Genomic DNA, 25078 nt, shown 5'->3' with positions numbered 1-25078 from the left:
TCTGGAGCTTGTTGGTAAACCAGGTGGCTCTCTTGCTGGCGTGGCTGTTGGAGGGTTTCTTGAGCGGGGCGAGGGTGTTGGCGCAGTCGTTGATCCACTGTCTTAGGTTGCAGGCTGCGGCGTCTGGGTTGGTGGGGTCAGCGGGTGGATTCTGGGCGAGGGTGGTGATCAGCTGGTCTTAGGTGACTTTGCTCCAGCAGCGGCGAGGCAGCTGTTGGGTGCGGGGTGCGTGGTTGGTTTCTTGAAGATGAAATGGATGCAGCGGTGGTCGGTCCAGTGGAGTTTGGTGGTGTGGTCAAAGGCGACGTGGGTGCCTGTGGAGAAGACGGGGGTCCAGCGTGTGGCCGGCGGCCGTGGTAGGTGCGGTGACGAGTTGTCTGACGCCAAGGTTGGCGAGGTTGTCGATCAGGGTGGCGGAGTTGGCTTTGTTGTTGTTCTCAAGGTGGAAGTTCAGGTCCCCGAGGAGGATGTAGTCCGTGGGGTCGAGTCGCTGAACTGAGCTCGGGGTCCGGGGGTCTGTAGATGAGTGTTCCTCTAAGGGTGGTGTTGGGGTTGGTGTGGATCCGGAAGTGTACGTGTTCGGCAGTGTTCAGGGGGTCGTCTGCGTGGGTGGCGACCTTGAGGGTGGACTTGTGGACGATGGCTATTCCTCCTCTGATTCCGTTGGCACGATCCCTGTGGGTGATCTTGTAGCCGTCCGGGATGGCTGTCGCGATGTCGGGCCCCGAGGAGTCGTTCCACCACGTCTCAGTCAGGAAGGTCTGGGACGGAGGTGTTGAGCAGATCCCAGAGCTCGACGGTGTGTTTGCGTGCGGAGCGGGTGTTGAGGAGTATGCAGAGGAGGTGGTTGGGTCCAGTCCTTGGAGGTTTGGTGGCTCTGTCGCAGGTGAAACTGCAGGTGCGGCAGGAGAAGGGTCCGTGGGTCCGTTTCGGGGTGGCCTGGAAGCAGGGGTGGTTTCGGGCGGCGTTGAGTGCGTGGAGGGTGCTGGCGTCATAGTGGAGTCTGGTGTTGTGGCGTTCGCAGGCTCCAGGGGTTCTGGCGCTAGGCGCGGCCCAGGCGCGGACGGGCACAGAGGCGCTTGCCTTAGTTGCGCCTTTCGGCGTTGCAGCGGCACACCTGCTGCGTGCGTCCGCTGCGTGGCTGTGCAGCGTCTGGCATATATGGGGAGGAGGAGGGAGGAGCAGCTGGGAGGCGGGAGCAGCAAGTGGGCAGGGGGCAGGGCCACAGGGGGCACAGCGGCGGGGAAACAGTGGTACAGAAAGCAAAATGGGGCACAAAGGGAGGAAACAAGTGGCACCGAGCAGAAAACGAGGCACGAAGAGGGGAAAACAGTGGTACAGAAGGTAAAATGAGGCACAAGGGGGGGAAACGAGTGGCACAGAGCAGAAAATGAGGCACAAAGAGGGGGAAACAGTGGTACAGAAGGCAAAATGGGGCACAAGGGGGGGAACGAGTAGCACAGAGCAGAAAACGAGGCACAGGAGGGGAGACAGTGGCACAGAAGCAAAAAGGATGGAGGACAATTACCAGCAGCAGTGGCAGCGGCAGCAGGAGCACACAGTTGGAGCTGCGTGGAGGGGGAGCGACCTACCAGGAGGGTCAGGGGTTACTCACCCCACCGCGCAGCGTCCAGCATATATGGGGAGTTGGGAGGAAGGAGCAGCTGGGAAGCGGGAGCAGCGATTGGGCAGTCAGGGGGGCAGGGCTGGAGGGGGCACAGTGGAGGGGTAAACAAGTGTAACAGAAGACAAAAGGGCACAAAAAAGTTAGTGGAACAGAGGGCAGAAGGGCACAAAAAACGAGGTAAAAACGAGTGGCACAGAGAGCAGAATGGCACAAAAAACGAGTGGAATAGTGGGCCGAAAGGCATAAAAAACGAAGGAAAAACAGGTGGAACAGAGGGCAGAAAGGCACAAAAAACGAAGGAAAAACAGATGGAACAAAGGGCAGAAAGGCACAAAAAACGAGGGAAAAATGGGTGGAACAGAGGGCAGAAAGGCACAAAAAACGAGGGAAAAACAGGTGGAACAGAGGGCAGAAACCCACAAAAACAAAGGAAAAACAGATGGAACAGAGGGCAGAAAACGAGGCACAATAGGGGGAGACAGTGGCACAGAGCAGAAACCGAGGCAGAAGAGTGGCACAGAAGCAAAAGGGACGGAGGACACTTACCAGAGGCAGTAGCAGCGGCAGCAGGAGCACACAGTCGGAGCTGCATGGAGGGGGAGCGACCTACCAGGATGGTCAGGGGTCAGTATTACTGACGTATCTGTCGGAGCAAAACTGACGCATTGCTGGAGTTGTGTCGTAAGCGTGATGCAACTCCAGCAAAGGGGAGGGCTATGATTATATCACTGCGTCAGTCTTACACTTGCTGTGAAGCAGGCGTAAGATATTGACGCACATGCGTCCTAGAAGTGGCGCACTGAATTCTCATAGATTTCAATGCACCACTTCTACAAGGCTTTTTGCGGGGAAACGCCCACCTGCATGCATTATACCTGGTGCAGGTATAATGTGGTGCAGGGGTTTACAAAGTGACGTATCTGCTTAGATGCCTCACTTTGTAAATAGTATGCAATATGGAGCATTTGTTTACACCGCCGGTGTGTCACAAAAAGTGACGTACTGGCAACGCAGATGTGTTGCAAGGCCTCACAAATAAGGCCCAAACTTCGCACACCTCTAGTATTACCCAAAGTGACGGAAAGCTGCGTGTCGCCACAGATCACATGACCATATCAGACCTGAGTAGCTCACCCAGGCCATTATTTTCATTCTGGTACATTTACATGTAGTTGGCGTTAATCATAGGGGAAAAACATCTGAAAGTATCGGAATGCATATAGCAAATAATTTCTGACATGGATATGCATGATAACTCTGCTAAGTGAAGATTCTGTTTCAGCTGCTCCTGAGAAGACCCGACGAGCCACCCCCGCCATTGACACTGTATACGTAAAGCTAAACAAGCCACGGGTATGTAGAATTGCTTTCTTTTCATGTTTCTCATGGTAGCTCGAAGGGAAGAATTAATCCATGCTAATAGTATAGCTTTTTGTCTCCGGGGTGTGGACAAAAATACTAGAAGAAGCAGTGTCAACTTAACATGGGCATGCTGTGTAGTTGCTCAGGAGCCCCAGAAGCATGCAAGCATAGGGGCTCCATGCAGACCAGAATTTAACACTCATTTTCCGTTAAACATTTTTATTCCTGTGAGTGGTTGTGTAGGTAGGGCCCAGTGCACTGCTTTGCATGGGAGCCTATAATGCTGTTAAGACAACTCTGACCATCTATAGGGCATCTGCTGACCATCTGTAGGGCATCACAAAATCTTTCTTGACAGCAATGAGTTGGAAAATGTGGAATACTTTGCTGGGTCGAAGTTTAAACATGGATTTTATTTAGTTTTTCCATAAATGGAAAAAATCTAAGCTGTTAAATTGCTAAGAGGTTCAGTAACACCAATATCCATTTCCCTTGAATTGCGGCCTTATTCTCTCTCCTGTTGTCTTGTAGAATGAAGCATCTCACTTCATTCCAGCTTCCTTTTTTGCTCCCTAAGAAGACAATCACAATCTCCCCAAGCAGGCCTCTTCCGCTCAGAGAGAGGCACCATAAATAGAGGCCACTTCACACAAACAATCTCTGTAGACCAGGAAGTTAAAACAATGATTGTAGTTGAAGAGGAATCAGGGAAGGGTGCATGGATGAATGGAGCAGTATGAGGAAAAGAGAAATGGGAGTAATGATGATTACCAGTAAGTAATCTCGGCTTTGGCCACTGTATCTAAATCACCAAATGATAAATTACAGTAAATAAACATAAATCTGTAAAAACGTCCAGTTGTCACCCTCTTCCATGTTGTCGATTAAGAATGAACAAATTCCATTACGCTATCCAATCAAAAATCCACCAGTAGAAATGTTCAGCTCCTGATCTTATATTTAATAACATTGCCCAGTATCAGCATTTTTAAAGTTTAATTTTCACAAGCATTATGTAACATTAGAAACATTTAATACTGTACGATTTTTTAAAACTAAATTGATAAACTATTTGGGAAGCGATATTTTGATCTCCATGTCAGGAAAAATAGGAGTGCATCATATTCACCTAAAGTTCGCACTCAAATATTAGGTGTGAGTAATTTTACTAAAGAAGTGGTGACATTTATTTAGAACATCTCATGTAGAGGTAAACATGATTAAATGTGGTGCCTAAAAAACATGGCTATTAGAAAATATTGTAAGGGACGTGTTAGAGTTTATGAGAAATAGAGGACTAATGTCATATTAAGATGTGAGTAATTCACTTATGTGGGTAGGTTGAAGTCTAATTAATTGAACATGATATAGAATGTATTGTTAGTAGTGTAGTGGAAATGAGATATTGGTGGATTATTTACATTTGTTAGCTACAGAGAAACTGTACACTTGTTAAGTTGGCTATTATTTTAGGCCTAACGTGCATTCATCTAACTTCATGTGTGATTTATTCTAGCCTAACGCTGTATTTCAATGCAAGTATACAATGTAGGTGACATTTGATTTGTGCTTAACCCTCAGTGTGGAATGTTTTTGCTGTATTGTCTCCACTGCAGGTGTGGATAAAGCCATATTAGTTAGCATAGAAGAGTTATTATTTTGTTCGTTGGTGAGTGTGAAAGTACAAAGTAGCATGAAAGAAATGTGGTAACAAGCACATGGATGAGTTCCCCTTTAAGGAAAAGAAGAATTGGCTAAGGACAAAGAGGATCGCTTATCTGTGTGAGAAGGGAGCTGGAAGAATCAAGCCTGGCCCATGGAAGAGTACTCAAAGGAAGGTCACGTGGAACATGCTCTTTTCAAATGCAGTTGATATTGCTTTTTGATACTTAGGAGAGGTAGACACCTTTGAGACTTTGTAGGGTGCAGACATATGCTTGTGTGGCTTCATGCTACTTGACCTATGCTTGAAGTACTTCTACTTCTACCTTTCTTTCCTTTCCTTTGATATTGGTTCCGAACCTGAAGATCATCTGCTAGAATAGGGGTTTCTTGCTAGGATAGTGTAGGAAAAGGTTAGAGTAATGATGCTTGCTGAAACTCAATTAATGCAATTTGATTTAACTTTCTTTTTCCTGATTTTTTATTTTGTAATAATTGAACTAGTCATACTTTCTCTCCTGTATCAAGCTCACCTCTTCAGGAGATTTGGACAAGTTTTACTAATTTTGTATTTTTACATGCTCCTGCTAAGAGTGGTTTATGTGAGCTTATTTTTGAATTTGTAATAAATCCCACAATTTATTTTTCCAGTTGTGGACTGGGTTATTGTGCAGCCTAATGAGTTACATATTGAAACTTTGAGATTTAAAATAGTACTCCCTTTTGCCTCTCATTCAGTGGTCCATGGGTAGCAGAAAGTAGATGGGCTCAAATTTCTCAGTTGGGAGTAAGCTGGAGTACCATGAACAGTAATTCCATTAAATACGATGACCCCTGCCACTACATCCTCTTTGCTTGACAATAAATTGCAGAAACATTATTGGAATTATACGGCCACAGGTTTAGCAAACCTTCCTCCACTCACAGGTGGAAATCAACTTGAGACATAATTTTATTAACATTACATTTGTTTCGTTCACCACTTGGATTATCTATGGAGGCAACCACTTGCAGGATTCTAGGCTCCACTTGCTACCTTCGCTAACATTCTATAGTCGGCCCTTGCCCTAACTGGGCTGCGAGCATTTTGCCCTTGCTTCGGCCACCCCAAATGTCCTTGAGGTCTCTCTAAGGTTCCCCAGCTTTTGTATCCCAAGGCCTACAAATAAGGAATGACTACTCCATCAGGCCACCCTTTCCCATTATTTTGTTGTGGGCAGACTATCGTTCTTTCTGCCATTGCCAGACCTGTAACACATGCCTTCCTGTTCCTGGTATGGGGGTGTGGGATTTCCTTCCAGATGGTGGTTTTAATTGATGTTACTGCCACCACCGCTCTTTAACTTCCCGCTACCATGTCTTCAATGTCCTGATAGGACTGCTCAACTAGAGCGCTGCCTTTTGTTGGGCCCTTCTTCACAGCCTTTGCCCTTGCCTGCCTCGCAGGTTTCATTTCATGGATTCTGCTTCTCTGTTGCTTGTTTGTCCACCTTCTCCTCTGCTGAAAAAAGGGTGGGGGGAACAACAGTTTTTGGCCTGTTGGGCACTCAGCGGGATAACACCTCTGGCCTCTCCCTTTACCCTTGCTCTCCTGCAGTCTTCACCAGAAAAGGCAAACCTGCTACCCAATCTTAACTGTACCAATGGTCACCTGTTCAATGTGTGTTTTTTTTACCTCAGTTCTTTAGAGGGGAGTTTACAGACATGGTATTTTTGAAAAACCTTCCCCTGGAATTATCCCTAAATAGATTTAGAACTGACTGTATGATGAAACAATATTTAAAAAGAACACCTGATACATAAATGGCAATAATGTCAGCGACTGTCCAGGACTATGTTTGGACCACAGTCAGGGACTAGGGCAAGGACTGGCGACTGGGTAGAAAACGTAAGCAGAAAGAGGAGTACAGTGCTGCCCAGGATCACACAGTAAGACAGAGGAGAAAAGGGATCCAAAGGGGAAGCCTGCACAAGTGAACAAGATGGCTAAGGCTCAGAAAGGATGTCAACTCTAGAAGCAATTTAGAGTTCAGAACAAATGAACCCAGGACAGACGTGTAAGACATATATGTTCCTCACCCATGCTGTTACAGATACTGACTGCACATACCCACATATAGGCTATGCATGCAAAAGCAGCGTCCGTGGAACTGATACCTATGGTGATGTTATAAATATAACTCAAAGACAATACTCACAGTGAACAAGAAACACCACCTAGTTTGTCAGCTGTGCCCACCGATCCTGGTGATTAAACAGGAATATGCAAGGCAGTAACCGCAAGAGTATGGAACTAAACACAAGCACAATAGACAAGGAGCTAGCAAGGATGAGGGCTTAATAGGAAAGGCAGGAAAATCAGAGGGCACACTTGGCAGAAAGCAAGTAACAAGGTAATAGAAGGAAGACAGCAGGAATAGAAAGACACCAAACTAGGAACTGGAACCAAGGAAATGGGAAGAAAGGCAGAGAATGGAAAAAGATATGCAGAAGGGGAGGCTACAAGGGTATACTAGAATAGTGCTGGTTCGGAATCAAGAAAACAAAGTAGCACTAAAGGCAGTGCTGGAGCAGGCACTAGGATTGAGCAAAAGCTCAAGAGCCAAGGTAGCACTGCAGGTAGTGCTAGTTCAGAAATAGGGATTTACTAAAGCTCAGGAGTCAAGGTAGCACTGCAGGCAGTCCTAGTTCAGAACAGGGAATTACTACAGCAGCTCAGGAACAAGGAATAACTAAAGCTCAGGAAACACTGGAATCAAGGACTTCAAAAGCTCAATAAACAAGGGTCGGTGTCAACGGTACACAGCTACAATGACCAATTCTGGAATGAAAGGAGCTGTGGCTTAAAAGAGCCCACAGTAATCATATGCATCAAGTGTGAGCAGGCTAGCAGCAGCCAGCTACAGGTGAACTGGATTCCTCCACCCTACCTTGACCTGAAGGGGTGGAGATTAAGCAATGAGCAGGACATTCTAGGTAATAGAGTTTCAAGAATGAGCAGGCTGGCTTCAAGCATGAGCAGGCTGGCTTCCACAAAACCCAGCATGGGTTGGGAATGGATGGCCATTTACAAGTAGAGTCCAAATGGCTGGAAGTCAGAACGTGCATGAAGGGGAGCGTTCAGAAGCTTATTATAACAGTGAAATGTCCCACAATTTGGCCCCCTGAAGGAGGGCACAAGATCATAGAGAGCGAATTGTGACAAATAATGTAAAGCTGAAATACTACAATTGTGAAATGATTCACATTAAAAATGTGTTTTTCTTTTACAAAAATTTTCAGCATCTATTACTAAACTTTGAATTTGGATTATTTTCAGGGACGTACTTAGTATTAATCTCAGAATGGGGCAAGGAGCAAAAGTTGTTTTTAGGGATTTTTTAAGCTTAAGGAAAAGGCTAGGTTTAGGCACAGGGTTAGAGTAAGCGTTAGGTATAGTGCCAAGGTTAGGTTTAGGCTGAGGTTTATCTTCAGGTTTAGGGTAACAATTTGTCTTGGGTTTAGTGTTGGGTCATTGAATTTATTTTCTTTCCATTTTTTATGGTTTTGATCTTTAAAAAAATATAGGGCCCGATGTAGGTCGGTCGGTAACGGCCGAAAATCGGTATTTTCGGCTGTTACCGATCGGTAAATAGGTGATAGGCATGTAGGGGGCATTATTTTACTGAATCGGTAAAATTACCGATTCGGTAATTTTACCGATTCGGTAAAATAAAAAATCGGTACATTTACCGATTCTGAGCCACCCATATGTAGGTGGGACTATTCAGAGTCCCAGGAGCCTTAACCTCATGCGTGCTAGTGGAATTCCGCTCGCACGCTGAGATTTTTTAAATCGCATGTTACGTGACGAGCTGGGCTCGTCATCAGCGTGCGAGGAGGCTACGCCATGACGAGCCCAGCTCGTCATCAGCGTGGAAGGGGTTAACGAATCGGTATTTTACCATCAAATCCAATTTGATGGTAAAATACCGATTCCGGTGTGCATGCACATGTGTACATGCACACCTATGCCATGTGACATGCAGACCTGCCCTTAGGGCATGCATGGCTGCCACATGGCACCCGAGCCTGTTTTGGGGGTGCCAGAGGGTGTCAAAGTGACACCCCCTGCACCCTTGTGAAAATCGGTATTTACCGATTCGGTAAATACCGAATCAGTAATGCCCATTCATTCCTATGGGCTTCAAAGCCCATAGCAATGAATGGGCATTACCGATTCGGTAAATACCGAAATCATCCGATTCGGTATTCCAGCACATCTGGAATACTTACATGTCGACACCATAGATTTACCGATTTTCAATTACCGAATCGGTAAAATTCGGTAATTTAAAATCGGTAAATCTATTTCACCTACATCTGGCCCATAGTCCTAACCATTGTAATTATGGTTTTCATTTTGGGAAGCAGGCTTCAATATTATTGTTTTTTGAATCTTCAGTGTGCAACTCAAGTGACTTTTTTTTTTTAAATGGACAATACTAAGTAACAATTAATACTGCACCACTTATCTTTTTTTTCAGCCATTTGAATTCTGTTTTTCAGGAGCAAAGCTTTCCAACTCTCTGCTCACTATTGTTCATGAAATTATGTGAACTTGCTTTGCAAACTAATGTGCACCACTCCAATCCTTATTTATTTTTTTTAACCCTTTATTTATATAATTTTTATATAAGGAAAAAGAGGGGAAAAGGGGGGGAGGAGGTTCCAAAGTGGTCGCTGTGCCAGGGGAAGAAGGGGAAAGGCAACAAAAGAGACAGTATCATCACACTTGTAATCAAAACAACACACAGTGTCACACAGTATTATTACAGAAGGGACCATCAAGCAGGTAGGTCTTCGGCACACAGGGTCCTATGACCAGAAACACGTCATAGGGGTTCATCCATTCCTCTCTTCGGATCTGCTTTTTGATGAGGCTGGTACACCCATGGGCTTGTTGTAGAATGTATGGCACGGTGATGGTTGGATTCACCCTAATAAAAGTCTTATAAGGTAGCCAAATGCTTTCAAATTCATACATTCAGTTTGTGACTATCGCACTCAAGCGTTCCATGGCATATATGTGCCACATCTTGGACCACCATAGGGTGAGGTTCAGTGGGTGGGGATTCTTTCAGGTGTGAGCTATTGTTAATTCTGCCACCAAGAGGAAAAAGGTGAGTAATTTGTCCCTAGGGGTAGTACATGGATAAACTGAGTCTTCTCCAGCCTCCTCCAACAAAAGAACCAGTGGGTCCATCGGCAGGGTCAGCGAACAAATCTGGTGGATCAAGAGGAGCACCTTGTCATGCAGTCAGACCAGGGTGAAATACCATCTCCTAAGGAGTTTGTACAAACTGGCCTTATATGTAACCAGATTGACGTCTTGGCTGTGCACGCCTAGAGCCACTGCCAAGTATTGTAGTTTATAGTGGTGCCTAGATCCTGTTTCCATTGTGAGTGGTAGGGGTGGTGCCATGGCTGAAACAGGCCATATACAGCGGAATAAAGGTGAGAAATGCATTCCTTAGTGGATTCCTGTGCAAAGAGTTGTTCAAGAGATGTTTGGCTCTACTGTCCTTGTCCTTCACAGGGGATGTGTTTGCCCAGTGGAGGAGTTGGTTTAGGTGAAACTGGCTGTGGTGGTCACATAGAAGTGCTTCCTGCATGTATGCCTATCTAACATAATCCTGTCCTGGTATTTCACCCAGAAGTGGGGGGTTCCCCTCCCCAGTATGCAAAGTGGTATCCAGCATACCCAGCACAAACTCCATGATATGTATAATAGGGGAAAGTGGGAGGGATATGTGGTGGCTGTCTGGTGACAATGAATCATATCCCAGTGTCTTAAGAGAGTCACACTGGCGTACAGTGTGGTTTGTTGGGCGGGAAACGATCTCTGGCCCTCATCCACATGATATGATATAAAGGGAAAGTAGAGCACCCCTGTTTCATTAGCATCCAAGGCTTGATGTAGGGAAGGTGATGGCTATCCAAAACGGATTGTAATTTGGAGGGATGGATGTAATATTCTATATTGGGTAACCCAAGCCCCCATCTGACATTTTCTTATAAATAGTTGCTTTTATTATTATGCCATACAAATTGTAGTAACTGTTTTTGAGTGTGCTGCATAGTGTCAGAGGGAATCCAGATTGGCAAAGTGTGCATCAAATACAATAGTCGGCGCGGATAATTCATCTTCACTGCAATAATGCAACCCGCAACCCAGCCAAGATATCTCCCGCCTAGTTACCCCAGTGGTAGAGATCTTTGGATAGACCCTCCAGTACAGGAGGAATGTTATGCTCTTAAAGTGTGCGGGCAGGGTTGGTCAAGGAAATCCTTAAGTAACACAGGGAGGCAGCCTCCCATGTCAAGCCACACTTATGGAGCAGTGACAAAGTCCTATGAGTAGGAACCCCAACCCTTCTAACCAAGCAATATATATATCAATAAACACAAGATCAAGAAAATCAAGTAGAGTCTGTTCCTGATCCTGCGTAGGTGCAGCAGTCACGCTGTGAGGTGAAGCAGCAGCGTATGGTGTGTGTAGCAGCATGTGGGGCAGCAGGTGGAGCGCATAGAGTCTCCGGTGTTGATGTCGCGGTGCAGGGAGAGGCAGGCCCCATCAGCCCCATCGGAGGCCCTATTGGAGGAGGCAGGACTCAAAGCCTGGTTCTGCCCGCAGTTGCACTCCTTTAAGGCACTTCAAGGTGTGCCTGTGAGTGCATGCTGCTGCGAGTGCTGGAGCCGTACTCAGCCCATGCAGAGAGTGAAGACCAGGGCGATCTGCGGAGGTGGCCTGACTAGGACTGGGTGCTGCTTGTGTGCCCCACTCACAGCGCAGAGTGAGTGCCATCAAAAGGAGATGGCAGACGACTTCAAAGCTTCAAACCTGGTGCTTTCTAACCCTGCTTTACCCACACCCTACAACAAGGTAAGATTGGCGCTGCCCTGGCTTGTGGCCTCAACTCTTTTTTATTTTATTTCTTGAACCAGTGCCAGCAGCCATCAGCCAAGGGTGATCTCCAGCGTTCCTTCGCACTTCCTTTGTAACTCGTGCATACATATCGCTCTCCCTGTACCCCCAAACCTTTCGGTAAGCTAAAGTTCCAGTAGGCGTTCAAGGGCAGCTGAGGCACAGTACCCCATCAGCACCCTGGCAATTGCTCCCTGAGGCCCTTCCTCCACATGGGCTTATAAGGGGCACAGCAGGGGGACTACTGCATTAAAATGTCATTCATCAGTATCGCGGACCCGTATGCAGCCAAATGATAAACTTAACAATTCTAATATCACTAGTCAACTACTACTTGTGAAAGCGCAAGTGTATGAATGGGAAACCCACCATCAAATTGGAAAGACATCACCACACTTTTCTTGGAAAACACAGCAGGTGGAAGCCAATCACCCAGTCGAATCACTGACAGTCAGGACAGTCAAGATACTGGTGCAAAAGAAATACTAACAGGAGCCTCAATTGAATGGCAGGAATTACTACCCAGTCCATTTCAACCAATTCAGGAAATGCCCAAGGAAGCGAACGTGCCACTAAACACCGCCATGAACTTGGGACCCTCACATGACTACAGCATACTACTATCACCGATAAAGGTCCAGCTGGAGCACAGTTACATTCCCCAACAAAACAGTTCCACTGGAAAGGTGCTTCAGGAGGTCAACTTGAGTCACTCAAGCAATACTTTTTATCTGAAAAAAGCAACGACATCCAGCACACGGAAGACAGTTCACCACTTCTAGAGCCCTTATGGACTCCGTTTATCAACACTATGGAGACAATTTCAACCGCACTTACCTTTCACTCAGAAAAACTAGAGCGCCAAGTACATCTTTTGCACATCTTTCCACCCATGATTCTGGCTTCGAGAGGAAACTCCAAGATTTAAACTCACTAATTGCATGGGTGCAAAAAGACACCAACACCGCATTTCATGTGTGTTTCAATGTTCCAGTACCGTAGACCACTTAAAAGTCATTCCTACCATCTTGACGGACATCTTAGCAGAATTAAAACCTCGGAAAATGTCCCCACTAACTAGCACCTCCGCCATCACAAGCCCGAGTACATTGGCCATTTCCCCCCAATGAGGACACCGGAAAATGAGAACGAAGGAGACAGCATATTGGCCCACATGAATAAACTGCAACCACACATTGATGACCTACATCCTGTAATTACATCATCCAATCAGCCATGTGGAGACTCTTCACCCACAGCAGGAGATAGAAAATTAAAGGCAACCAAACAATGTCTCACTTAACAAAAATGGAGCGCAAACAGTTGAGAAAATCTAGGAACAACAACTTGACAAAGCAACAATAATAAGTCCGGATGCTTCTGAATACAACACTTCAGGCATAAGAGGTCGGAAACATTATGGTGTATGTGTACATTAACTGCCACTAACTAGCGTTAGTGGCAGTTTTCTTAACGCAGCCATCACCAAAAACTATGGCTCTGCTAGCAATGTATTTACAATATGTTGCTACATGGCGCTAGTAACAGCTAGCTGTGGTGAAAACTGTCGCTAGCATCATGGAGATAAAAAATTTGAAGTTAGTGAGAGAAAAGTGACGAAAGGCCCATTAGCAACAAAAAACTCATGTTAGTCAGCCCAACGTTACTTTCTTTGCCTCAAGAGGCATAAATAGTCCGTAAGTCCACCTCCAATAAAAAATAGGAAATAAAACCAATGGAATGCAGACTAGAGCAGTCAGGGCCAACTGCAGCCCAGATCAACAACCCCTCCCATACCCACCAACAGCCAGGATGACCAGCCAGAGTCCCAGGGGAAGAGAAAATAGAGATACTGGGCTTCAGTTATCAAATGAGGAGAATCGCTGGGAAAAAACAGTAAAGCTTCACTTTTCATAGCGTCCTCCTTGCAACACCATGGCAGCCGAAACCTTGAAAGTGGGGACAGTCCCCGGGGCCGGGGGGCCTCGCTGGGCCTGCGTCTGTGACCCAGAGTGGGAGGTACAGGTGCTGTGGATTTGCTGTGCCATGGCAGTAGACATTTAGGCGTCAGCGATTGCCCTTACCTGGTGGTGAAGTCTGCAGGTTGCATAGAGACAGGTCGCTGACCTGTGTGAGAAGAACACCTGGCGCACCTTGGAGCTGTAAATGGTAGAGGTGCGCCTGCGCACCAACATAGGAGGGTCTGCATTGTATACCAGGCGCCACCACTACACTGGGGTGCACTGGGGAGATTACCAATGGTGGGCCGTGCCTCTCTGCATAACAGGCCAGAGAATGTTGCGCAGGCTGGATGCTGTGGAGAGTGAGGCCCCTGAGCTGCGCCAAACTTGTGTGGCAGGAGTGCTGCAACTTCACCCCTAAGGGGGCCCTGCTGCATCACCTGCATCAGAAGGTTCATCAGCAGACTTGGCAGCGACTGCTGTACCCAGGCTTGTGAAATCCCACCTGGTTGACGCTCCTGTTGGCTGAGTCACAGATTTAGAGAGAGTGCAGCGCATTGAGCCCTGGTGTCAATGTCCTGGTTAGGAGAAAGTGGCGCGTGTAGCGGAGGATGCCAGGTGACAAGTTGGGCCCAGGCCTAGAGGCTGGGGGTGAAGCACACCATGCCCTGAGCAATCCCTGCGCTGCAACTGACCTACATAACTGAGGGCACCGCACAAGACTGGTGGGGGACTCCACTAACTGGCTCAAGTCATTGAGATCGGCCATTGGTGGCAGTGGGTACCAGGGGCACGGGGACCACTTTGGGCCCAGGCCCTAGGGTATGAAGCTTGATCCGCTGTTACTCGCTGGGTAACACAGAATCTGACTCAGTAGTGCACTGTTCTGTCGAGAATAGTGTCTCCCCAGGGCACTCAAAACTAAATGTTCAATAATTTGTTCAATAAAGTTCAAAAAAGTTCAATAAACATGTAGTTCTGTTTCAAAGCTTTTCTTTACTGATTATTCCTTTATTGATTCATCTCATGGTGTATGATTATTCAAATCATTGGCCCAATGCATTTCGGGCTGTGCCCTTCATCGGGGGCCCTGTGCAATTCTGAGACCTTCGAGGCTGTAGCCGGCGTTTCTCCAACACAGAATCTGGTCACCACTGTTAGATCGGAAGAGGCAGCGGGTGGTGCTGCCTTTCCTTGCTCCCTGTTAGTTTGCTTTTGGGTATACAGGAGACTAACCCTTAGTGAACTTCCTCTTCCCACAGCACTTAACCATCTGGTTGCTGCTGCTGCTGTCCCCATCTGCTGCTTCTGGCTCCTCTGACCTGGAGCTCAGGTGTTCGAGTCTCTCCTCCACCCGAAGGCTCCTGCCTGTGCTTTATCCCTGGTGGTCCACTGGTAGAGCGTCACTGCTCTGCAGTTTGAATGCCTATATGTCCCTCTTTCCCGTTGCTCCTGTTCATCTTTCTGCTCTTCTCCGTTCCTTTTCTAAACTTTGGCTTTTTTTGGATGCTCTGTATGGCTTTTTTTTCCTGTGCTTTTTTGGTGTTCCTTTTTCCCTATCCTCTCCCTCTTGGCTGCTGCGATCCCTCACGTCCCTACCACATCCAATGTCCTTTCCTGCTTTTCCCGCCTCCCAGCTGTCCATCTCCCTGCATCACTACCTTATAGTGGACTCTCTGTGGCTATGCGCAGCGGGTGTGCCACTGGTTTGCCAAAGGCAAGCCTGTCTGCGTTCTTCTGTCCTTGTACTGCGCCCAGCACCATGGTCCCTGCCTTTCGGACACTCCACCGCTACAAAACCAGCACCCTCCTCGTCCTCAACCCTGGACGCCACACCGCATGCCTTCTAGCATAACCGAAGAATACCCTTGCACCCTGCGCCTGCAGAAACTGTAAATGCACAGCATAGATGGTTGAGCACAGGTTAACTTTTTCAGATGTTCCGGTGGTGCAATGATGTGCTCCACATTTACAATGCGGCGTTAAGCCACTTTGTGTGGCTTAATGCCGCTTTGTAAATATGATACCCTTTCAGATAGATATCTGCGTAAAAGGGACGTGCAATGGGTATTCCATCGCACTGCCCATTACTTTTTTATGCTGCCCCAGATTTACAAGGATGTGTAAGTCTGAGGCGGCGCAAAAAACTAACGCCATTCAAAAGCAAGCATTAGATAGGAGCAATGAGGAGAAATACTTTTTTTTCTACTAGTTGCTGCTCTTTCCATGTGTGCTGTATTCTGCAGCACACATAGAAAGAGCAATCACCTTTAAAGATTGTTTATGTGCAGAAAGGTGTCCCTTCCTGCTCGTAAACAATCATTCCCTGCAAGAGACACCCTTGCACCATAGTGTAAGGGTGCCTTTGTTGCAGGGATGATTCCCTGCAATGCAGGCACCCTTGGACTATGGTGCAAGGGTGTCTGTGTTGCAGTAAATCATTCTGGCAATGCAGGCACCCTTGCATTGTGGCGCATATGTATCTGTGTTTATTGCTTGACATCTATTGGGGGTGGGGAGGGAGGGAAGGCCAGTGGAAGAAGTCTGCCTAGTGAAAATCTAAACCCTGATCACTTTTACTTAGATTGGTGGCTAGCAAGCACAGCTTGGATTTGTGAGCTCAGTTATCTCTTCAGTTTATAGCGTTGGAGGGCGTCATCGTAGTATTTAGGCTCTGCTGATTTGTAGGTGAGGAAAAGTGTCTTAGACCCAAAATACAGTTTCACTGTAAGCCAGAGCAAGAGTCAGCGCAGGGGTCATGCGGCTGAGTGCTTGAGGCTGAAGGGGTGAGTGATAGCCTGGTTCTCCACCTGCTAATGTTTTCTTAATATCTGAGCAGGTCCACTGTAATATCTGAGTCTGAATACAACAGTTGTGTTTGTGCTATCCTCTGTGATACCACTTAACAGCTTTAGTTGGGAAGACCACAATAGAATGGGTAGGACAATTTTGAAACAAAGGAAGTTCTGAAGGGAGCTGAAAGCCATTATTTTTCATACAAATTATGGAAGTAACAACGTCCCACGTTCCTATTTATTTCTTTTGGTCTATCCTGCCACTGCCCAAGTGCTCTAAGGTGAAGTGGGTGCTTTAAAAATGAATGTAAAAAAATCTGACTTTGCACAATAAGGCCCATGTGTACAATGCCATTTGGCATTTCTTAATGGGCCAAATCGCTATTTCAGCCTTTTAAGAATTGCTAAATGGCCTTTTCAGATGTACAAAGGACCAAACTGGTTGCAATTTGCGATTTCTAACTGATAGAAATTGCAAATTGCTACTGCGATTTAAGAGTCGTAAAGAGGGATTACCTATTTGAGATTCCTAAAGCACATGTGCGTAGCATTTCCTAAATGCGAAGCGGGCATCTAGGCAATGCTATTACCGTCGACTTGAAGTAGATGGTAACTATGTGCAAAATTTAAAAATGCATTTAAAATGCATTTTCTAGTGTGACATGAAGCGCACATATGTCCCTAGAGCATATGAACACTAGGAATTTCAGGATTCCTCCATGCGGGCATTAAGCCCAGAGGCAACCTTGGCTTTGCATTTCTTAAATTGCGATTTCCTATTAGGGAATCACAATTTAGGAAATGTAAACCATTTCTTATTTTGCCAATAGGCGGGAATGCAATGGTAATTCCTATTTGCGATTCCCTAATAGCAATTCCTACTTTGTAGGAATCGCTTTAAGGGATTTCGCAAATTTAGTAAAAATCCTTTTGCATTTCTTAAATAGCGGTTCCAACAGATTAGCTATTAAGAAATGCAAATGAGAAGCGTTGTACATCTGCTCCAAAATGTCAACCAACCATAGCAATGGTTAATCTCTTCGCCCTTTGAGTTTGGTTATGTGTGAACACTATATACCCTAAAGTGTATTTCCTTAATGAGAAAATAGAAAGGTAAAGAGGGATCAACTGTCAATTGCTTGAGTAGATATTTGTTGAAAAGTAAGCTTTATGATTAGTTTTACTGGGAAGCTGTGTCTCGTCATCTATCATGTGGGATGAAAACATATCATACCAAGAAACCTGCATTATTACCTTTTTATCCTATTTTTATTTAATGGCCTTATTGAAAGGTAGATGATAATGGAAACCTTCCAGTTTGTGAAGAAAGTGCTAAATCTACAGTAGAATCCACCCATGGATTACCCTTAAGATTTAGCACGTTCTTCCATTTTTTGTTGCCATCAAAATCTAAACTACGGTAAGTGTATTAGAAAATCTTAAGAAATGTATAATCTATATTATTTATTAATATCCTTATGTTAGTGAATCTTTTTAAGTCTACTTCAACTCTTTTCTCCCTTTTTTTTCCTTGTAGGTACCTCCGCGTGTCTCTAGGGAGAGGGAGCAGGGAAATTTAAGAACATATCCTAAGATTAAGTAAAATCAGGTAATGCATACAAATAGAGCAGTGAGAGTGCTGTTGTTGTTGTTGAACTATTATAACCAGCATTCTCTTATTGCTGCTGTCTTGCTCTGATTCTTTGGAGTGCCACAAAAGTGCTCCGGGGGTTGGCGAAATACAGGAAATTTTAAATTGTGGGCCAAATTTATCAAAGAGTTGCGCCACCCTTGGGCCTCCCAAAGGGATGTAAGAGCGACGCAACTTTTAAATTAGATTTATCAAGCCACGCAAATCCATCTTCCACAGCCTTGCGTGGCTTGATAAATCTGGAGTAACGCAACGCAACGCAAATCGCTGTGCTGTGTTAGTCTCCCCAGGGAGGCGTTAAGCCTTCCTAGGTGAGGCATAACGAGGAGAAATATCTTTATTTCTTCTCTCTCTATGTGTGCTGCAGAAAGGAAAATGCCTTAGGGATTTGTTTTTGTGCAGGAAGGTGTGCCTTCCTGCACAAAAACAATCCTGCTTACAACGCAGGCACCCTTGTACCATGGGGAAATGTAACTGCATTGGTGGTAGGCAGCACATTGTTTGCCAGCACAGGGAAAAGACAGCAATGTGCCAGCTAATATTAAATATGGCACATTCCTTCCCTTTCCCTATAACGCAGCACAGCAAGGTGGCTAACTGCGCTGCATGATTTTTTAAAATAAATATACCCATGTGTGCTTGCTTTGGAATTCATGCAGGAGCTCTGTAAATTTGTACGTGTGTTTTCAGTGGTTTTAGACTTGTAGAACTTTAACGTTAGTGTAGGGCACAACCAGAATCAGCTGTAAACACTTTTTTCAGAACACTTCAATAATACTGCGGGGAATGAGATTTTGATATCTTATCTGATCACCTAGATACCTATCTCATTCATCCTTTTTTGATCGATTATTGACTGTCATTGAGTAAAAGGCAAACCCACATAAGTTAAATCAACCCCATAGACTGGCGCAACTCTGAAAAACCACTTACGACTGGTAGAGTTTAAAAAGTTTAATATAAACCCAAAGTTAATTGCAAATACAAGCCTCTCAATATAAGATTCAACAAGTATACAGGTACTAAAAGGAACATAAATTCCCTAAAGAATCTCAGTCTACAAAAGAAAACAATCAAAACCAATTCTAAAATTAGCAAATTGAATAGCATAGACACAAAATGGATATGATGCGTCATTTACAGAAAAAGAATGAAACAAGTTAAATCTGTCCCTACTCTATGCTAGATGACATCCCTACACAACAAATTCTTTACCTAAAAAGGTGTCAGCCGTTTGACTTCCAAAGAAGTTCAAACTCTCTTAATCTCTGATGGAAACCTATGTCGAGAAGCAGTACCCTTTCTGCCTACCCATCCGCTCTCTAAGGGTCCTCGGCCTACTGCTCTCTACTCTCTTGCTCAGGCCATCTGCTCTCCTTTTCCCCGGGGTGCTGACCCTAAATACAGAATCACAGTATGGGTGGAACGCCCCCTTGAGACGCCCACCACGTACACATTTCACGTAGTCCTGCTTCTGGTTTTTCCATAGTTTTCGTCTCTTCGAGTCGTCTGTTAAGTTGACCTTGCTTCTCAGGCGCCGTCTCCGTCGTGCTGGTAACCTCATGACATTCCAGTTGACGCCTCCAGACCAAAGTCTATCACCTCAAACAGAGCTCTATTCATTACAATTGTGATTGTAACCCCCTTGTCACCTCGAAAACAGACACTTCGAAACAAGACCCCAAATTCCAAACATCCCTTATCTCACTAGGCCATAAAACTTCATCCAGCATTGTCACTTTAATTTAACGAGACCTTTGACTCTTGGCTCGCACGTACAGATCAAAGCTATCCCCCTATCCCTGTGAGCCCACTAAATTATGTGCAGTGGACTACTCTCTTGCGAACCCTTGGTCCGTTAGGTTAAAATAGCATATGAACACACCATTCTAAAATTCCTACAAACTCCTCTATACGGTATGACTTTTAACACACATATACATAATCGAATTAGTAACTTATTGATTATAATCGAATCCATGTTACATAAAATACAATGTTATACCCTCGTTCTTACACAGTGCTATGTATTCTGCACGTTTCTTCAATTTACATTTCATCTCTTTCTCCGTTTAATTAATTACATACGTACATGAATTCCGTTTAGCACGTTCTACTGTTCTTAAGCATTTTCACACACTTCTATATTAGCCCAACCTATATACGGGCCTTTCTAAATCTGATGCACATTCTAGAGTAAATACAGATACATTTCTTATTACTTAAGTTACATGTGCTAACTTTACGCTACAGGCTTGTAAATATGGTACGGACATACTTTTCATTCAAATTGCGCTCTCTCAGTTCCCCCCTTTGATGACCTCTAGGGGTCATCACAAATACTTCAATTTGAATGTTACTTTACACAGAACTAGTTGCAAGGCTCCCTCTTTTTATCGTCTCGAGAGCTCTCAAACTTCTATACTGCTGATCTTGCAAAGCAGCTAATCTCCTTTCTTGCTCTCTCATGGACCTTTGCAACCGGTTTGACCTATACCATTTGTACAGTCTCACTAAACCCCACAATGTGATTATGCAAATCAAAATTATTAAGACAGGTTTCAAGATGTACCAAACAATGCTTTTACCGAGATTGGCAAACCAACCTCCAACCTTTTCCATTCCATGACCTACTTTTTCCCAAACATTTATCTTTGTCAAATCTTCGATTTCTTGATGTATCTCAGTGATGTTCTGTATAACCTTCTCAAGTGGTTTTGAATTGTCTGGAATGTAAGTACAACATTCCTGGACCTTCAGAGCCCTGCAGACTCCGCCCTCTTTTGCTAGCAGAACATCTAAAGCAAGACGGTTCTGAAGGACCATTGCCCTAATCGACTGCATCTCTCCTTCTACTAGCATCAATGACCTTGCAGTACTGGCAGACAGTCTATCCACAACTGTAGCTAGTCTCCTGATCTTAACATCATTAAGTATCAAACCTAAAAGAGGAAACATGGCTCCAAATACGTCTCCAACTACCTCAACATCTCCTACTTCCCTTTTCCCTCTTGTCGAAGCCTTTCCCTCTATGATCTCTAAATCCTTTGCATGATATATTTTGGGGAAAACAATTGCCAAATAACATGAACCATACCAATTGTCAGGCAATTTTACATAGGCATTTCTTCCACATACAAAATATACATTAGGAATCGCTTGCATCCCTTTCATGAAATCCTTTGTATAGTACTCTAACCGGAAAGCAATATGTCTTGCTTCGAGTCAAACATAACTTTCCTTTCTGCGTTCTATCCAAAGCTATTGGACCATTACTACCCTTCCTTTTGTGTGCCTTTTCCTCTTCGGTCCAATCTGTTTTCCATTGTCCTGACAATTTTAGAATCTTCTGCCTCCTGTACCGGTCATCAACTTGTCCAATGAATTTTTTCTCAATCTCTGACACTTTGCAAGTCAGATTATTTCGGCGTGCATATGAAGTATCTAATGTATCCCAAGGAAGAAAGAATTTTGCTAATCTATCTTCCTTTTTGTAATAGTCCCACTTATTCATTTGTTTATAATTCGGGACTTCAGGCAGTACCGAATCATAATTTGAAAAGTAGTACTCAAACCCTTCTCGACCATAAAATATACTGAGCAATAAACTACATGTTATCCCATATGTCAGTGGAAGGTGATGATATCTGATGCCTTCATCTACGGAAGCCGGCAATTGCATGCAAACATAACAATCTTTGGCCTCCATGGCATCAATATACTCATATAATAACTTGGCATATGCGTTTGATCTAAAATTTCCCTGCGACTCGTCTATGTGTAACCTACGGGCTTCATCTGCCAGTAACGTCTTTTCACGGATTTCATTGCTCTCCTCCTTCTTCCCAACAAGAGCAGGTTTCAAAGTCGTTACAGGCTTTACATCTGTTGTCTCCTTTACACTTGCATGTCCTATTATGTATGATATGGTAACTACTGTGATGATAAGAGAAATTACTACTGCTATTAGTGTGCCTATTATGCATTTGACCTTTCGGTTTGGGTTGCCAGTCTCCATGTTATCAAACAACGTGGCTCTTTCTTTTTTAAAAGTTTTCTTTTTCAGGTCTTCATTTGCTTTATTTGATTTCTCAGTCTGTGAAGCACTCTTAACCAACAAAAAGTCTCTTTATTTTCAGCAACAGACAACCCTAACCCTTTTCCGTCCTCTAAATGTAATCCCTAATTTTATTCTTCTTTCCACTTGGTGCTAGGTTATCTTCTTCTTTATGGCTTAATCACAAAGTCTTTATGCATCTACAATGATTCTAGTGCCAGCAGCTCTAATGGCATATTCCAACAGTTCTAAACGAATGACTTTTTCTTCCTGTGCTGGTATTGGATGACCCAAAGTTGGAAACTCTAATCGATTCAGCACCAGGTCCTTGATCCGACTTAGGTAAAGGGGAACGGGAAGTGTGAAGGTCAGTAACCCCTCAGTCTCGATTCCAGGCGTCAACATCCATATCTCCACCGTCACAATTGGATCGAGATTGGTCACCTGCACCTCTCTCACTCTCCCAGATCTCTGTCCCCAAGACATCTGCTGCTAGATAGGTCCACTCAGGGGTGGTGTATCTTCTGCAGGGCACACGTACCCTCCTTGATCTTCTCGGACTCTCAGAGCCTGAGTCCGTAGCTCCTTCGTCTAGATCTGAATCTTCAGAGATTGGGACAAGGGTTCTCTCTGGATTTGCTCTCAAGCTTGACCTTCTCCTTCTTTCCGGCCAACTAGCTTCTCCATTCCTTGTCCTCCTGCTCCTTGTTCTTGGACTCGTTTCTTGACCACTTACAGCTTGATCTGTGTCTGACCCGAACTCCCAGCTACTTTCCTCTTCTGAGGTAGCTTCGGTCTCACTGGTGTCCTGACCGTCATCAGCCTGTTCCGACACAGGCTCAGCCTCTTCAATCACCTCTACAGCTTGACTTTCCCTCTCTGTGGCTTCTCCGCTTTCCGCTGGATTTTCATCCGAGAGAGGAGCTGTTTCTTCCAGAGGTGCTGGAACTCTTCGGGTGTGTGAGGCGTGTATCCAGTTGGGCAAGCCTCCACACTTTACTGCAGTGTTCGTAACTAGTATGACTTGGAATGGTCCACACCAGCGCACATCTAGACAGTTCTTCCTGACATGTTTCTTCACCAGGACCCAGTCCCCCGGACACAGGTCATGGCACAGGTCTTGAGCTGATGGAACCCCTGCAGCCTGGACCTGGAGGGACACAGAATGAATGGCGTCAGATAGTCCCTTGCAATAGTCCAGGATCAAATTGTCTGTGATGTTCAACAGTGCTGCAGTCGGAACCGATGGCAGTCTCATAGCCCTCCCCATTAGCACCTCGTGTGGAGAGAGACCTGTCCTTCTATCTGGCGTGCTACGTATACTCATAAGGACCAGTGGAAGTGCATCAGGCCAGCTCAAGGACGTCGATAAACAAACTTTGGCGAGTCTGGATTTAATGGTGCTGTTGATTTGCTCTACAATCCCCGAAGCTTCTGGTCGATAACTACAGTGGAGCTTCTGGTCTATACTTAAGGCTGAACATAGCATCTTCACTATTTCGCTGTTGAAATGTGTTCCTCTGTCCGATTCCAAAGAGGCCGGCACCCCAAACCTCGGTATTAGTTCTCTAAGCAACAATTTTGCTACTGTAAGTGTGTCGCACCTACGTGTAGGGTAAGCCTCAACCCATCTGGAAAATATACAGACAATCACTAAGACGTATCTGAGGCGATTGCACTTGGGCATTTCAATAAAATCCAGCTGCATTCTATTGAAAGGCCCCCCAGACCTCCCTATGTGGCTCAATGTGACTGGTGTTCTCTTTCCTACGTTTAGCTGCTGACAGATCACACAACGCTGACATACTGCTTCTGCCGCTACTCTAAACTTCGGATTGTACCATGTTTGTCTGAATACTCTCACCATGGCATCTCTACCTATGTGTGCTGGTCCATGCAATCTCCTTGCCATTGGACTAACAAGTTCGTTTGGTAAAACTGCTCTCCCATCTGCAGAGATCCAAAAATCCATCTCACTTTTGGTACAACCAGCTGTTTCCCATGCCTTTTTCTCAAAATCAGGTGCATTCTCCTGGACGCATTTCAGTTCATCCCACGTGTCTACAGTTTCTAACAACATAGTCAAATCAGTTCTTTCCTGTATTCCCCCCACTTCTACCTTGGTGAGGGAATACCCCTGTTCCGCACAGTAACGTGCGACTTCATCTGCATACCGGTTACCTTGCGACACAAAATCCGTGTTTTTTGTGTGCGCGGTACATTTAACAACCGCTATAGCTGCTGGACCTTGTAATGCCTCTAACAATAATCTCACGAATTCTCCATTCCTAATGGGAGAACCCGAGGAGGTCATGTAACCTCTTTGAGACCACAACTGCCCATAGTCATGAACTACCCCGAAACCATACTGGCTATCGGTGTATATGGTGACTCGAATTTTATTGCCTGCCAAACAGGCACGGGTCAAAGCAATGATTTCAGCTACCTGAGCGGAGTGTACCCCTTCCAGGCAGGCGGCTTCCACTACTCCGGTAATGGTACAAACTGCATAGGCTGCTCTCAGCTGACCGATATCGTCTCTTACGCATGAACCATCAACAAAGAATATTTCATCAGGGTCGGTTAATGGCTCATCTACGATATCTGGTCTTGGTTTGGTGCATAGTTCAGTCACATCAAGGCAGTCATGATCTGTACAAACTTCATCATCAATATCATTAGGAAGTGGCATCAAAGTAGCAGGATTCAAGACAGAGCATCTTTTTAGGGTCACATTCTCAGCAGCCAATATGACTTGCTCATAGCGTGTGAGCCTGCTATTCGTCAGATGCTGAGTCTTGGTCCTAGTCATTAACAATTCCACAGAATGCGGTACGTACACCACTAACTGATGTCCCATAACCACATTTTCACACCTTTCAATGCTGACACCCGTTGCAGCAACGGATTTGAGACATCCGGGCAACGCTGCGGCTACTGGATCTAAGGTAGCCGAAAAGTATGCAACTGGTCTACGGGCATTTCCGTGTATCTGG

General features: G+C 45.2%; 1 protein-coding gene across 1 annotated transcript in view; it reads left to right on the top strand.

Annotated features, from left to right (window-relative positions):
* Nucleotides 1-25078, top strand: part of BANK1 (B cell scaffold protein with ankyrin repeats 1) — a 2350097-nt gene that overhangs the window by 2284538 nt on the left and 40481 nt on the right. Inside the window, exons 15-16 of the mRNA XM_086961584.1 lie at nucleotides 2910-2980; nucleotides 17912-17983. Coding sequence (XP_086817710.1) covers nucleotides 2910-2980; nucleotides 17912-17977 — 137 coding nt within the window. The 3' untranslated portion in view covers nucleotides 17978-17983. The remainder of the gene's footprint in view (nucleotides 1-2909; nucleotides 2981-17911; nucleotides 17984-25078) is intronic.

The sequence above is a fragment of the Lissotriton vulgaris genome, chromosome 3_1, assembly GCF_964263255.1.
Source record: "Lissotriton vulgaris chromosome 3_1, aLisVul1.2, whole genome shotgun sequence".
NCBI classification, from domain to species: domain Eukaryota; kingdom Metazoa; phylum Chordata; class Amphibia; order Caudata; family Salamandridae; genus Lissotriton; species Lissotriton vulgaris.
The sequence above is the reverse complement of the archived record's forward strand: the minus strand, read 5'-3'. Positions and strand labels throughout refer to the sequence as shown.